This window comes from Scylla paramamosain, chromosome 14 (genome assembly GCF_035594125.1).
Source record: "Scylla paramamosain isolate STU-SP2022 chromosome 14, ASM3559412v1, whole genome shotgun sequence".
In the NCBI taxonomy this organism is placed as follows: domain Eukaryota; kingdom Metazoa; phylum Arthropoda; class Malacostraca; order Decapoda; family Portunidae; genus Scylla; species Scylla paramamosain.
The window spans coordinates 12723108-12740005 of NC_087164.1; the positions used below are offsets into that span (position 1 = coordinate 12723108).

Consider the following 16898-nt stretch of genomic DNA (forward strand, 5'->3'; position numbering starts at 1 on the left):
TGGTAATGGCCTCACTGATTAATTTGCACTAGGACATGATATATGATGTGGTAAAACATACACACACACACACACACACACACACACACACACACACACACACACACACACACACACACACACACACACACACACACAGAAGCCAGAAGAGGTCCCTTATCACCGTGCAGAATCAGATGCAGCTTGCCTTCCCGTCATTGCCTTGATCTGCATATGAGTGCTGGCAGCCTCCGCGCACCGCCAGACACACAGCCAGCCCGCCGCCCACCTCCCCAACACACACACACACACACACACACGCATAGCCTCCAACTCCTGCCCTGCTTCACCAATCCCTCCTCTATCTCCACTGGGGTATTGGTGAGGCGGATGTAACTTCTAATAGGAAAGGAAAGATAGGAAAGCGCTAAAGTTTAATATCGCCACGGATCTTTCCTTGCCTCTCATCGTCTATTTTGACAGAGGTGGCAGGAGGCGGATGTGATTCTAATACGAGTAGGAAAGGAAAGTACGGATGCACTGACGTTTATCACATGTCTTATCTTGACTGGTAAACAATGTACGGTTGACTGATCGAAGGAGAGGAAATGTAAGTGTTTGCTATAGGAAAAATCAAGCTAAGATAAGATATAAGAGCACGGTGCATAGTTCAAGTGTATAGACAGTAAATACATTGTGCATAAGTAAATAAGGTAAGCCGTGAGAAGCCATCAGGCCTACAGTTTGCAAGCTCTACCTCTGTAAAACATATCTGCCTATATTCACCTTATCATTCCTATCCATAAATTTGTTCGGTCTTCTTTTAAAGTCCTCTGTTAATTCAGCATTTTTTTTTTCATAATACACTTTTGCATTTTATTCTTTTATGTAACTTTTTTAAATATATTTTGATTTTTTGTGTGTGTGTATTCTCATCACCACCACAGTCACCACCTACTGCTGCTGCTGCTCCTTCTCCTCCACTCCTCCTTTATCTCCTCTACCGGCACCAGTTCTTGTTTCCGTGTTTTTTTTTTATATTTTTTTTTACATGCACGTTAAACAGCAGCAGAAGGAGTAACGGGGTTCAAGCATAATAGAGTAAGATCTAAAAAGGAGATAGCAAGAAACTGGTTCCCAAATAGAGTAGCAGATGACTGGAATCGACTGGATAATCAGGTTGTTAGTGCCGAGTCAATGGGGAGTTTTAAAGAAAGATTGGATAAGTGGGTAGTGCAGGTAAATATGTTTTATAAAAGGGACTGCCGCGTGTAGGTCCGATGGCTTCTTGCAGCTTCCCTTATGCATTTATATTCTAATGCTCTTGTGTGCTGAGCAAGTTTAGTATCAGTATGCGCAAGAAGAAGGAGAGGGTGATAAAGAGATGCAATGCAGATGGAAAACTATAAAGATAATATTGCTAATTGGTTATTTTTTTCATTTAATTAATGTTTGGACGTGATTACATGGCCGATATGAATGAATGAAACCACACACACACACACACACACACACACACACACACACACACACACACACACACACACACACACACACACACACATAAACACGCACACGCACAGTAAAGTTATGCATTTCCTGCCTCCTCGCTCTCTCTCTCTCTCTCTCTCTCTCTCTCTCTCTCTCTCTCTCTCTCTCTCTCTCTCTCTCTCTCTCTCTCTCTCTCATATAAACCTATCTATTACCTCACTGTGTCGCTGACCTATAAATATATACATTACGCGTATATTTCGTGCATATTACTTGTATATTACCTGCAAACACATGCCAACCTCTTCCTCCCTCCTATGCTGGTCTATTACTGAAATCAACACGAACACCTGACAGTTAAGAATTCCTTTCATATTTTCAGTCACTAAAATCATAGGTTCTTATACTTCTGTTTTCTATCCCGGAATATCATTTGAGCTAAACTATTTTTTCTTTTTTTTTTCTTTATTTATTTTATTATTATTATTTATTTATTTTATTTATTTATTTTTTTGCTCTTAGTCGATCTCTCTGATACGTAAGACAATAAAATAAAAGAAAAAAAAACTCTTGTAAACCCCTCACAATAACATCCACTAAAGTCTATGCTAAAAATAGTGGAGAGATGAAAGCCTTCAAAAACGTGCAAGAATACCACAATGTGTCTATGTGTATGCAACTGTGTGGGCTTGGAAACCTTTCCCCACGTAGCCAAAAAAATAAAATAAAATAAATAAATAAATAAATAAATAAATCATAAATATACACAGGTCTTATAGTATATCTGCATGAATGCGGGTTTTCTTTCACTTTTTTTTCTCTCCTTTTCTTTATTATATGTTGTTGTTGTTGGAAATGTTAAGAATACATACGAGAAAAGGAAAAAGTTTGCTTATCTCTTGCCATGAAAATATAAACAACGATGCATGAGTAACAGTGATGATGTTCCAGTATTTCTACGTAGCTGAGATTGAAAATGTTGACTTTATAAATACGAGGAGAAGAAAGGCTAGTTGTTTATTTCTTGCTATGAAAACAAAAATTATATTGAATTAGTATTAATAGTGATGTTCTTGTGGTTTTAGTTGAAAATATCAAGTTTACACACGAGGAAGAGAAAAAAATTGTTTATTCCTTGCTCTGAAAAAGTAAATAAATAGCAATACTAATAAACCAGTAACAATAATGATTTTCTTGTGTTTTCATGTAACAGAGAGAGAGAGAGAGAGAGAGAAAGAGAGAAAGAGAGAGAGAGAGAGAAAATCGTGCATGCTGCCTTGCTGCTGCCAAGTTGCCTCCACACCATGAAGCTTTAAAGGGCTGGGGAAAGGCGGGCGTGAGGCGGTAACATGCTGACACACACACACACACACACACTTTTCTCTCTCTCTCTCTCTCTCTCTCTCTCTCTCTCTCTCTCTCTCTCTCTCTCTCTCTCTCTCTCTCTCTCTCTTATCAACCATCTTAGCATATTTTTTTCTCTCTTTGCTTTCCTTTTTTCTATTTACTTTTTTACTCTTGCTTTGTTTGTATATATTTTTTTTTCTAGTCTGGTCCTTTCTTACTTCCTTCATCCATTTCCTTATTCTTTTTTACTTCTTTTTTTTTGTTTTTTTTTCTTTATTCGTTTCTTCATTTACTGTTCTATTTTTGTTTGTTTTATTATTCTTAGACTTTGTTGCTTTTACTCTTCTCTTTCTTGTTCTTTGTTTTCTTGTTTATCATGTATGTTATTTCTATTTCTTTCTATTTTTCTTTCTCATTCTCTTATCTCTTTTCTTCTCTGTTTTTTTTTTTTTTCTCTTTCGCTTCTCACTTGTTTCTTAATTTCTTCTTTACTCCATTTCTTCTTTCTTTTAGCCTGTGTTTTTGTTTATAAATTTACTGCGTCACAACAGAAAATTATATGTCGTCTCTCTCTCTCTCTCTCTCTCTCTCTCTCTCTCTCTCTCTCTCTCTCTCTCTCTCTCTCTCTCTCTCTCTCTCTCTCTCTCTATTCGGCTTTTCCCCTTCTAGCTGCCCTGCATTCCTCACTTCTCTCTCTTTCTCTATGATGGTACGTGATGGTGCCGCCTGCTCACCTCCTCTCCCTTCCCCCTTCCCTCCTCGCCTCTCGCCTCTCGCCTCTACCCATCCCTCCCTCCGTCCGTCCCTTCCCGTCCCTTCCCTTCCCGTAATCGCGTAGTTTTCTCTCCCTGATCGTAAATTTTCGTGAATCGAGGTGGTAGGATCAGGACAAGGAGATGGCCTGGCTGTCTGGTCGCAGGTAGAGAGAGGGAGAGGGAGAGGAAGAGCGAGAGAGAGATAAAAAAAAAAAAAAAAGTAATTTATTGACCAATTTTGGCTAAAAGGAAGCCTCGGTATTCGGCCACGTAGTCGCTTCAGGAAGTGTACGTGAGGGCAGTGAGTCCCTTGTACACTGGGATCTAAAACCTTGCCAAGAGAGACGCCCGTGGGACCTTCGCGCTGACTCCTGGAACACTTTCAACACCTCAGAGTGGGTCACTGAACCGGGGTACTGGTGGTGGTGGTGGTGGTGGTAGTGATGGTGCTGGTCAGTAAACTATCTCGTCCCTTTCTTTCTTCCCCTCCTTCCCTCTTCACTTCATTTCCTTCTTGTTCTTGTTCTTCTTGTTTTTCTTCTTCTTCTTCTCCTTAATTCTCTATTTTATTTTGTTTGTTCTTTTTTTCCTTCCCTTTATTTTTTTCTATTTTTTTTCCTCTATTCTCTCTCTCTTTTTCTGATTCTCTACCTCCTCCACTTCACGAACGAAACCTTCTCCTCCTCTTCCTCCTCCTCCTCCTCCTCCTCCTCCTCCTCCTCCTCCTCCTCCTCCTCCTCCTTTTCTTCCTCTTCCACGACCTCCTCACGAACAACATCCCTCTTCCTTTCCTCAGCCTCTCTTTCTCTTTCTCTCCCTCTTTCCTCCTCTCCTCTCTCTTATGATTTATTCTGATTTCCTTTCACGACCTCTCGTTACCAAGTAATCTCTCTCTGCTCTTCTCTCTTCTTGCTTTTCCTTCTTCCATTTTCTCCTCCTCTTCTTTCTCCTCAAATATTCTTTATTTTGCTACATTTTTGTCTGTTGCTATGTGTTTGTATACATATGTCTGTCTGTTTGTCTGCTACGGAATTGTTTGTGATAGTGATAATGATAGCGCGATAGTGTCACCATGCTTATGTGTTATCAGATGACAAGATTACAGCGCTAGTCAGTGACACCAAGTATTATATATAGCTATCTCTGTATAAAGTCATTTGCTTGGTGCTCTGATTCTTGTTTATTTCCTTTTGACTTCTTGTTTGGGGATTTGGGGGAATAAGAGGAAGAGGAGAGAGGGGAGGAGAGGTCATGGTCAGAGAGAGAGAGAGAGAGAGAGAGAGAGAGAGAGAGAGAGAGGGAGGGGGGGAGGAGAAGAGGAGCGCAGGAAAATAATGAGCTTAGTAATATCAAGTAATAATAAAACCAATAATTTTTTGCACCTTGAATGTTTCGGTATCTTGTTCCAATGTTTAACAGGTTCTAGTGGACGTTATTGGAGTTTTGAAAGTGTTTCCATGATTCTAAACGCTTTGTTTATTTTTTATTCCATCGTTTAACAGGCTCTAATGGATGCTACTGGAGTTTTAAAAGAGTATTTCCATGATTCTAAACATTTTGGTACGTTATTCCAACGTTTAACAGGTTCTAGTGGACGTTACTGGAGTTTTAAAGAGTGCTTCTGCCATTTCAGTATAGTTTAAATAGGCTTCTGCATCAGCAATGAGAACCTGATTCATAATGTTGCTTTTGGAAAACAGTCATGATGAGAGAACAAAAGCGTAAGAACACGGGCCAGAATTAATGCAACTAATGATGACTAAATTGAATATTCTCCGTTTGTTCAAGTTCACATATTTGCTTTACAAGTTCCACACTCTCCGTATTCTCAAACATCTTATTTCCACGTCTCGACAGCATTCAGCAGGATGTAGTGGTAGATATTGTGGTTTTCAAGGTTGTGTTTGTAACTCCAGCGATAGTTTAACTAGGACCTGCACTGCTGAAGGGAAAAAAAAAACACGCTTGAGAACTTGTCTAACCGTCTCCGTGATCTGTGAAAACAAAGCTTTTAAAAATACAGTCCTTGATTGCATAGAAATTCCGCTTTAAATTCATTAAAACTGTTTTCACAAGCAAAAAAAAATATAGCTGAGTTATCGCAGGTTTTTTTTTCTCTCTTCAGTGATGCTAAATTTTTGTTAAACTATCACTAGAATCATGAAAACATCCTTAAAAACATTGATAACTACCTCTGCATCCCGTAAAAGTTGTCGAGATAGACATGAAAACGTATGAGAGTGCAAACAAAACATCTTGGGAACGGATTCATCAAGGCACTCATACAAGAACATAAAAACACCAGAAAATATCAAAGGTGCAAGAAGCCATCATCCCTACACGTGGCAATTCTTGCATGGGACATAATGTACCTATTACCATTCATTCAGTGACTCGCGCCTTTACTAAAACAGAGTACGTAGGCAGTAACGTGGAAAAGCGTCATTACAGAGGGCAGCAAGCGGCGCCAGACAGCGGGAGTGGGGACAGAAAGAAGCAGTAGCAATAGTAGCAGTGACAAGGCGAGTCATCCATCATCTCACCACTTCACACATAACATTCGCGTTGTTATGCCACTAAACCCCAAACGTGCCCTGTATGTGAAGCAGAGAGGACCTACAGCAGACAGAAATAGGTGACGCAGATAACTAACACAATGCTTACAGTGTCAGGAGGTATAAAAGGTCCCGAAATAGTCTTAAGACCATACAACTGTTTGATCCTAAGGTGCTGTGTACTTTATACCGCTACTTCAGGGGTCAGTCCTCCTCCGGTTACAAATTATCACGCCTTCAAATCGGTTTGTTAGTGTTTGGATGGCGCTCCAAAGACGGACATGATACTTGCTTCTTCTTAAAAGGTAAATGTTAGGAGACAAGTCTGCGTTTTCATTATAATGCGTGTATTAACTGTAGATTGTGCTTGTTATTGTGATTATCAATTTTAGTCTCCTCGTAGTACGTCAGAGACGAGAATCATGTTTTTATTTCTCAGAACTCTTCCCTCCCTTCCTTCCTTCATTAATTCCTTCCTTTCCTTCCTTCTTTCCTTCCTCCCTCCCTTCCTTCCTCTCTGTCCTTAATGGTACATCATTGGGTTTCGTACAGGAAAATTTTTAAACACTTATCAACAAGGATTCTGAAACTGCATATTCAAAACACTTTGGATTCATTATTTCAAAAACTTTCAATGGTCTGTGATGGTCATTGGAACTTTCAAGGGTACCTGTATGGTTATATTGATCGTTAAGTATAGATTTGCCATCAGTAAAAGGAAAAGCACATGTGAGAGCACGACTGATCATTCCTGTGACCTTTGCAATAACTCATAGAACAGAGATAAATGAAAGTAAGGGAATTTAACACAAAGCCGAGTAAAACTAACAAATAGGCTTAAAATCTAACTAGAATTGGATATTAGAAAATCAAAATAAGGAAAAACAGCAAACTAATAACAAATAAAATAAATAAATAAAAAACAGGATACACAAGAGAATATAATAAAAGCTAAATTAGAGAAAATTATAGTAGCACAATACTGAAACTAAAAACTTAAAACTAAACAAAATAAAACAAAAAAGAAATCCAAGCTATAATCAAACAAATAAACAAATAAAATAGCGCCACACGGAAGAGAAAATAACTGTAAACAACAAATACACAATACCAAAACTATAACCCAACAAAACAAACACAAAATAAGTATAACACACAAAAATAAACGAAATAAAACGGCACGCTGAGAAAGAAAAAGAAGAGGAGGAGAGAGATAGAGAATTGTAGAAGAACCATCGGCTTAGTTGAGCAGCGAGGAAGGTAAACAGAGGCAGCAGCAGCGGCCGGGATGGACTAACCTTATGTGAGTGCTGGCATGTGCTGACCTTCTCTCAGCACACTTGTCATTACTTTAGCACTGAAATGACGCGAGGGAACCGTAATATGAGCGGGTGTTAGGTATAATTAGAGCGGTGGAGTGGCAGGTGAGGGGGTGACTGGCGTGCACCTGTGTGTGTGTGTGTGTTTGTGTGTCGTGGTCGGTGTATGATGGGTAATGAAATGTTTTTTGGTTTGTGTGTTATTGGTTTGTACGTGTGTTTGTGTTTATTTGTACGTGTTTGTATTTGTATGTTTTTGTGTGTATGTATATGTGTATGTGTCCGTGCTTGTACGTGTGTACTTGTGTGCTAACTCGTAATGAAACAACTGGCGTGGATGCAAAAACGAGCATACAGAAGAAAAAGAAAAGAAAGACATATGAATAAACGAGAGTAAACTCCAAACTGTGTGTGTGTGTGTGTGTGTGTGTGTGTGTGTGTGTGTGTGTGTGTGTGTGTGTCACCCGGTGCCTCCCTCCCTCACCTCTCTCTGCCGCACCTTCCAACCAAAAACACTTCAGAAACTTTAAGGGGTACAAACATTGGCCTGGTGACACGTGTGGCAGAAAACCAACAAATATAATTAACAAATCTGATGGAAAACACATGATCAGTAAGGAATATTGTTAAACTATTCACTAATGGAGCTAAATGGAATCATTACTTGGAAATAGAGACAGTTATGGAAGGTAGTTGGGAGTTAAAATTTCCACATAGTAAGTAAATTAATCTTGGCACCTTATACAGGTAAATATTTCAAGCTTGCGATAATTAGGTGTAGGAAAAGTTATCTACAACTCGCTATACTTGAATGGGGAACCTGTATTTTGAATTGATGGTCACAGTGATTGTGTTGTGATGCAAGAACAAGTCAGTCTCTTGAAGAATTCTGTAGTGGAGAATGAAGTACAGTTGCCATACCATACACCATTGCTGGCCTCACTTTGCCTTTCCTCTTGCAAAATACATATCACTCCTATCACCCTCCAGCCAATCCATCCAGCCTGCAGTCTCTTCTAGCAGCTTCTCTTATGTAATTTGTAATCTATAATTTGTTAGGAAGTTTAAATGTAATCTCTTATAATGTATTAGGATGTTGGATGTGTTTCATGAGTAACAAGTCTTTTCCTCCTGTTGGCAGCAGCAAGATGGAGGTGTCAGCTGAGCAGGTGGAGCAGGCGGTAGTGGAGTTCTACCGGGACCCGGTGGCCAAGAGTGGTCTGAACACATGGTTGATGCAAGCACAGCACTCTCGCCACTCATGGACCTTTGCTTGGCCTCTGCTGGACCAGAGAAAGGTGAGGTGCAGCTACTTACTGACCTACTAAAGTGGATGTCAGCTATAGTCATTTCACTTTGTTCCTGTATATATTGCAAGTTTAGCATGTTCCTTTGATAAAGTTTGATTTGGAAATGAGTTGGATAGGAATTGTTTTTCAGAGAGACTGGTAGTTGACTGGAACAGATGGGATGATTATTAGTGTCAAGTCAGTAGGAAGCTTTAAAAGAATCAGATAAATTTATGGGGAGGGATGATAGATGAATGAAGGTAGGTATGTACATTTTACATAGAAAATGCAATGTGTAGGCCAGCTGGTTTCTTGCTACTTACCTTAAGAAGTTTAGATAAATTTATAGATAAGTATGGTAAGCATAGCTATTTACATTTTATACAAGAACTGCCATGTGCAAGCTTGTCTCATAAGTGAAAGCTTATCTCATAATGAGAATCTCTATTTTGCAGCCCGAGGAAGTGCAATTCTTTGCTGGAAACACTGTGTACATGAAGGTGTCAAGATACTGGCATGAAGTCCCCAAAGAAGAGTATGAACCTCTGAAAATCAAGATTCTCAACCTTTTAGTTCAATATAGCAGTTCGAAAGTGATATTAAACAGACTAATAAAATCAGTAAGTAGTACTTTGCGTCTACTGTGGCAATGGAACCACTTGCTTATTTATTGACTTTTTAGTCTTTACTCATAAGTTTGCAAATGCCAAGAGTTGAATCAATCACACAAATTAGATACTTGAGCAATAGAATGAAGTCTCTTCTTGTATGCATCTGTTAACTTACCAATAGCACTGATTTCTCTTGTAAAAATAACAGATTCTGAGCTTAAGAGGGTTTTGGAAAGAATCTGCACCTATATACACCCAAGTAGCATAGTGTATTACATAAATAAGATTATCTACATAGATTAATGATGTCTAAACTATCAACTCAAGTGAAAATAGGTATATTTTCACTTGGCTATGTGTAGTCCTGATGACTTCTTACAGCTTCCATTAATTTCCTATGTGATTATGTCATCTTATGTTGTCTTCAGTTAGGGGCATATGTGATCCACACCATCCAGTCAGAGTGGACGACAGCGATACAAGACATCATCAGCATGTTTGACCCAGGAACGGTGTCAGGCCTGGAACCTTCAACAGCCCTCAACCTACTATTCAACATACTTACTGTAATACCCGAGGAAGTAAGTATCTGGATGTAGTATTTGTTGTGTTATCTTTTGAGGTACTGTGGGAAGTTTTTAAAGGATCAGATGCCTCGTCGACACTCATGGGGAAGTTTTATAAAGGATTAAATGTCTCATCAACGCTTGGCTAATGCTTTTATATTCTTTTACAGTTGGAATCAATGCATGAAGCCATGAGTGTAGTTAGCAAAGATAAGCAGATCATCACTGGCATCATTAGAAATAACCATCAAGCAGGTAAGGAAATATTTGAATGCTGTAATAGGAATGTGCTTTACTTCTGATTTCATTTTGATGTGAATTTCTAATGTCTAGTGCTGAGTTATTGTCTTCTGTGTTATTCACTGAATTATTCTATTTTTAATGTCAAATGTCTTACTGACTGTACCTATTTATTATTATATTTTCTGGAGTCTAATGCTGAATTCCTCTCTCCCATTGAATGTACTTTTAATTCAGTATATTTTGAATTGTATCTGATTTTTCATCCTATCCTCTTAATGTATTATTATGATTTCAGTATGTTTTGTATTGCATCAGATTCAATTTTTTTGCAGTTTTCCTTATGTTCTTGTGTTTCTAACCTTTGCAGTCCCACTGCATTAGTTTCATTATACTCTGAATGTCATTAAAGGATATTATAAAGTCATGAATGATACCAGTTATTATCAGAGCAATATAAAATCATCTAGTTACTCATCTAATGCAATTATATTTACTCCATTATGACTAACTAATAAGTGATTCAAATAAATTCAGAAATTGTCTTTAATACTGAATGTCTTAACCTCTTTTAGTGCTGAACCTGATATCCCAAGTAATGCAAGCCAGTCAAGTGAGTAATGTGATAAAGGAAGTGGTGCTAAAGACACTCAATGCCTGGCTCAAGCTGTCCCTTCCCCTCTCCGAGACAAGGGAGCTTTTGGTGGCACTCATACCTTACTCCAACTACGCTCTTCTATGTGAAGTGAGTTCCTTGAGCTGACAAGTATGGATTTATTGACTTGTGTATTTTGTGCCACACTATTTTTTCTCATTGCAACTCCTTGAATGATGTTAAGTATGGATTTTAAATTGTAAAGTCTGTCTCTTTCTCTTTTGCACTTTCCCTCTGGCTTACCATTACCAAGGTGCCAGTCTTGTGACATCAGTGATCATGATGGCATAAAAGCTTGTCAATATGGCAGTTCACATATTTAAGTTAGTTTTAGAATTCATAGGTGTGTGAGACAAGAATGTGTCATGTAACGTGCCTGTTTCATCCAAGCTTTTCATGTTTATAATGGTATTTTATTCTCACATTAGTTTTAGAATTCATAGGTGTGTGAGACAAGAATGTGTCATGTAACTTGCCTGTTTCATCCAAGCTTTTCATGTTTATAATGGTATTTTATTCTCACAGCCTGTGATGGATGCTATTCGGACTGCAGTGACAGATGTGGGCACCTACAACATTCCAAATACAGTAATGGACTTTGTCACACAAATGCTTGGTCTTGCCCCTGTTCTTGAAGAAGCACAACATGCAAATGATGAGGTGGGTTTGGACAAGACTTCTGTTACTTCTGGGAAGCCTCTGTTACCTCTCACTGGTTACACATATATGATCTCTAGTATTCTGGTGGGCAGTGTATTGCTAAATGTTTGACTTACTGACAATTTTTTTCATTGCCCAACATTTCCCTCATTCATCTGTAGACATAATCCCTGTGGTTAATAATCTAGATTGGGTAAGAAGTAACAAGTTCAAAGTTGATAGAGTTATATTTGAAAAGGAGATTTGAGGAAAGTGGTTCTCACTTGGAGTTGTTAGTGCAGAGTCAAGAGGAGGCCTGGAAAGATTAGATAAATATATAGACAAGGATGATGGATGGATGTTTTATGTGGGAATTACCATGCATAGACCTCAAGGTTTCTTGCAGACTCTTGTGTTTTTATATTTCATTCTCAGAACTTTTAAAAAACATTGCAGCTAATGCCATGTCCCTTGAACCTTCACAGAACACAGCGTCACTGATCTACAGCCTTTTTACCTCTGTGGTTGAGTGTCACTCAAGGCTGCTTCTTCAACACGCCCTTCAGCCTGAGCACCGAGCAACAGTGGTCCAGGTGGTGGCACTGCTGCTCCAATGTGCTGCCACCCCTGGCCAGTATCCCACCGATGAAACTACCTCCAACATTCCCTTTGCCGTGTGGTTCACTATCCAGGTGAGTGGCTGTCACTGGGAGATTTGGTCATGGGTGAGAAGACATAGAGATGGTAAGAAAAGTAGAGAGAGAATAAAAAGGTTGCCAGTGATAGTTAATGTTGTTGTTTTTTTTATTCTCTTTTCCATTTTGTCTATTCTGCTCTGGATAACTTGCTTTAACTTGATTGAGATCTGTTAAGTGTCTTTTAGCATAGGGGAGTCATGTGGTGATACATATTCAAACAGTGGTTGCTCTAATTTTACTAACTTTCCACTATATGTAGCATTGGTTAGCTGTATGTAACAGTTGTTAGAAGGTTCTGATGATTTGTTTTTTTTGCCTCTTATAACAATCAAGAGTTTGTTAGATGTAAGGCTTGTTCAATAGGCTTAATGTATTCATTATGTCCAGGATTCGCTATATCAAGTGTTTACCATAATTGCGTTTTCTGTAACTCACCACAGCAGCCATTCCTCTGATGTTATTTTCCATTATTTCTTTACAGGATGACATTTTAACCTTTGAGGGTGAGCAGCAGGCTGAGCTACTAACTATATTCCAACCAGTGTACCTGAAATTGGTTGATACGTTCATCTTGAAGTCACTACTGCCTCCAGATAATGCCTTGACCTCAGAGGAAAAGGAAATGTTTCGTTGTTACCGGCAAGACATCTGTGATACTTATGTGAGTATCTTTTTCCTTGTATGGTTGTGGTGATTGCTTTATTTATGTTTAGTCTGTAACAGTGAAATAGATTAGTAGCGGTCACAGTATGAGGTTGTTACCTTTATCAGTTGTTCAGTTTGTCACTGTATAAATCTTTGGAGATTGCCATATATTTCTGTTTATAGCTGTACTCTCTAAGTAAATTGCTGTTATTAAAAGTCTTGAGCCTTCACATACTCTCCCCATCACAGATTTTATGTATACCAGTGTGCCATGAGTTACACTGATGTATTGACCCTCACTTTTCAGATGTATGCGTATTATGTATTAAGAGGAGACATGCTAAGTCATCTAGAAGTGCACCTGAAAGATGCTGTCGTAAAAATGCAAAGAGATCCCAGTGATTGGAGATACTTGGAAGCAGTATTACATGCATATTCATCTGTGGCAGAAACAGTGGCTGAGACAGACAACTTTTATGTACCCCGTTTCATCCAAAGCATACCTCAGATACCATTTTCTGATAACATCCAGCTGATCTCTGTGGCCCTCACAACACTAGGTAAGTCAGTCTGAATTCTGTTATTGTTGGACTATTTTGTGCGAGGAGGGAACCTTACTTAGCTCAAAATCCTTGAAAATTACTTATTAAACGTGACTTTTCTCTCTCCCTGCTGTAAGAGAGCTTTAGGCCATACATGCCTGTCATCAGCATTATTTTGCCTCTGAGTGATCATTCCAAATTCTGAATTAAAGCACTGGAGCTTCAGAAAATCAGCAGTGAAAAATGCCTTTTATTTTTCTACACTTCAGTTCAAAGATCTTCAATCCTTACATGCAAGTTGTCAGATTTTTTGCTGTGAAGTGATTCTCTGCTTCTTCACCTCAACCAAGCTGTCTCTTTCAGGAGCTTATGCAGACTGGCTGAACTACCACCAGGACCACATGCATCATGTCATTCCCCTGATGGTGGAAGGTCTGGTCAATGCCTCCCTGGTTGGGGCAGCCTCACAGGCTCTGCGGGACCTTACGCTAGAATGCCCACTCACAATATCCCCCTTCTCACAACCTATTCTCACTAGTTGCCAAGTGAGTCTTATTCCATTGTCATTGCTTTGTTTTATGTCCTCATTTTCTTTCTTGGGATTGGATAATTTATGAGTCCAGTGTTTTATGTTTTTACTCGTAGGTGATTTCTTCTCTGATGTTCATCCGTCATATCCTCCATACATTTGTCTTCAGTTCATTTATTTCTTAAATGACTGAATTTGAGGCTCCAGGAGAGACAGATTCCAATAATAGCTCTAGATTTTACTTTAATGTGATTATTAAAGATGCCTTTTATGATTGAGGATTGTATTTTTAATTGTTTTCCTCTCAGTACTATTTTCAAGGCCCTCATAATTAGTGACATACTTATGATTTTTCTTATAGGTGGTGTAGAATTCTTATTAAACTATCATTAGAATCATGTAAACACTCCTGAAAATCCCAGTAACTTCTACAGTGGCTTTGCTGTCTTAAGATTTTAAATTTCAAGATTTTTCAATGTTTTATACTTGCTATTGAGAAAGAAAAGATTGCATGATAGTAATTGACCTTGAATAACAAAAAATATAATTGTTAAGCTAACATGGCCACTTGCAATGCACTTTTCAGAGAGCTTTAGAACAGAGTCGACTTGACAGTGCAGAAACTGAGCGCATCATGACAATCATCAGTCGAGTGCTGTCGGTGGGTAAAGACCAACCCACAATCATGACCTACCTCAATGCCACCCTCACTCCATACATCTCCCGTCTAAGTCACCTCAAGGATCTCATGGTGAGTGAATCGTGCTGGGCCTGAGAATTTCATACTATGGAAAATCATTAGTAGAGAAACCTTTCCAGAGATCAAGTGAACATAAAAATACAAGAGAAGCTATATACAAGAAACCAGTGAGCCAACACATGACATTATAAAGCCTATCACCATCCCTATTCATAAGTTGATCAGTTCATACATCTTATAGAGATGCAGTTATATATATTCATCTGTTTATCTTACCTTCAGTAGAATATTTATTAACAACATTTACTGAGTTTTTGGCTTAATCCACAGCAAGGACTGAAATGAATAGAGACCACCGCATTGGCCTCTCAGGATCATTCTTAGGAATATATGGAGTGTGTCATTTAACACTTATCTTCTCACAGGGAAGCGGTTTATCAAGAGAACAGCACGGTGAGCTGGTCTCTCTCCTCAAGCTCTTGTCCTGCCTTGCTCGCCATCTCAACCTCAACAACTCTTCCCTAGAAGATGAGGATGATGATGAAGGAGCCGCTTGCAGGCATTCACAGGTGTGTGTAATAAGTAATCTCTATTTCATTAGTAACTGTTGGTAACTTATCAATTTTTATACCAGGCTGCAACACATTTAAAGGAAGGTGGCTCTAACCCTTTTTTTTTATCGTGGAGATATTCCCTAGTCCCATCACTGCACCTCTTTTAGTCAACTTTTGTGATGTGTAAAGAATGAGCTAGCATCATCACTTTCATCTGACTGCAGTGTGCCACCTAGTTACCCCTACCACAGAAAATTTGCCAATTTGAAAACTATTTTCCAAATGTTTTGTGTTGATTAATGATGTTCTGTTTATTCATCTGTGTATCTCATTTATACAAGTTATTCTTTGATGCATTTTTTTTTAATATATGCATGCATATTACATGTTTATATTTGTTGTGCTGTGAATGATATCTGTTAAGAAAAGTAAAAAGTGAAAATATTAAGGACATTTTCTAGTTTTAGAGCTTCATTCACATTTGCTTCTTTTCAGATATCCAGGTATACATTTATTTTGTAATTTGTTTCCATCTTATGAATGATTCTAGGTACTGAGTGGAGAACCCCAGCCATTACTTTTGGTTCTACAGCAGTTGATGCCCCTCTTATCAGACATTGCAGTGAAGGCTCCTACTGATTCAGAAATAATTGAGGTACATAGTAATACCTGCATTTTGCTGTATCCTAGTAAATGTGTTCTGTCCTTCATCAGGATTCATAGCATAGTAATGGGTGCAAATAAAGTTAAACAGCCAGACAAAGATCTTTAAATTTTTAGTTTCTGGACTGTTTATATTTAGTTATGAATTATTTGTTAAATTAAAGAAATTAAATAAATAAATGCCACTGATGGTATTGTCTTTAAGGGAGAAAAGTCTTTTCTTTTTGAAGAATGAAAACACTAGGTGACTTTTCCAGACGCTGTGCAAGTTACTGAAGAACAGCATAGGAACGCTGCTAGAGGATTGTGTTGCAATCCTGCCAGCAATGTTGGAAATTATACCTCAGATTTATGAGGCATCCCTCAATTCATCATTACTAGATCTAGTTAAACAGGTAAGTGTATCTTTGATGATTTATAAAGAAAAGAAAAATAAAGTTCTATTATGATATCTTAATTTTTATAATGTCATTTACCACACTAACTGACTTCCACTTGGCAGCTTGTTGTCCTGTTTGGCCGTGATGGCAATCAGGAAGCCAACATGAGTGTGCTGTTGCGCATGATCACCACTACCACTCTTAGTAGAGTATCAGCAGATCTTTGGAACCACACCGATACTGTCCATGGCTGCCTGGCACTGCTAGGCACCACCTTCAAGAAGACACCTCACCTGCTCACTGCCCACCACAACCATCTGGCACCACTGTTTCACCTAGGTAGCTACCCACTAATTGTGTATAGGTATATTCTTTTCTGCTCTTTCTATTCTTATCAAACAGCCAGTTTTCCCATACATTTATCATTAATTTCTCCTCTGTGTCAAGTATGCCTCTTGGTAAAACTGTTTCTGATAAATTTAAAGCAACAGTTAATGCCTGGTTAATTCTTAAAGCTTTGTATAATTGAGGCATCCTGCATAAGAAGGGCTGTTCGCACCACCCAGGCCAAAACCAAGATAACTGTGTATAGCACTCTATTGAGGTCTTAACTTTCACCTGGGAGTGGATGAGTGTCCTGTCAGTAAGGTTGAAAATCTACACAAGGAGAAAATCATTTTAATGTATCGTCGACCATCAATGCAGGTGTAGCATGCTGCTGAGCAATATTCCATGTTAGAA

General features: G+C 38.6%; 1 protein-coding gene across 4 annotated transcripts in view; it reads left to right on the top strand.

Annotated features, from left to right (window-relative positions):
* Positions 1-16898, top strand: part of LOC135106875 (importin-13-like) — a 40953-nt gene that overhangs the window by 20494 nt on the left and 3561 nt on the right. The window contains exons 1-16 of one of the 4 annotated variants that reach the window (XM_064016248.1): positions 7301-7430; positions 8588-8744; positions 9191-9355; positions 9775-9927; positions 10083-10167; positions 10728-10897; positions 11333-11467; positions 11932-12138; positions 12626-12805; positions 13097-13349; positions 13695-13876; positions 14447-14611; positions 14986-15129; positions 15665-15769; positions 16035-16172; positions 16280-16496. In XM_064016248.1, coding sequence (XP_063872318.1) covers positions 8595-8744; positions 9191-9355; positions 9775-9927; positions 10083-10167; positions 10728-10897; positions 11333-11467; positions 11932-12138; positions 12626-12805; positions 13097-13349; positions 13695-13876; positions 14447-14611; positions 14986-15129; positions 15665-15769; positions 16035-16172; positions 16280-16496 — 2449 coding nt within the window. In that variant the 5' untranslated portion in view covers positions 7301-7430; positions 8588-8594. Of the gene's footprint in view, positions 1-7300; positions 7431-8587; positions 8745-9190; positions 9356-9774; positions 9928-10082; positions 10168-10727; positions 10898-11332; positions 11468-11931; positions 12139-12625; positions 12806-13096; positions 13350-13694; positions 13877-14446; positions 14612-14985; positions 15130-15664; positions 15770-16034; positions 16173-16279; positions 16497-16898 lie in introns of those variants that run through there. The other 3 variants (XM_064016249.1, XM_064016246.1, XM_064016247.1) reach the window with 3 other exon arrangements.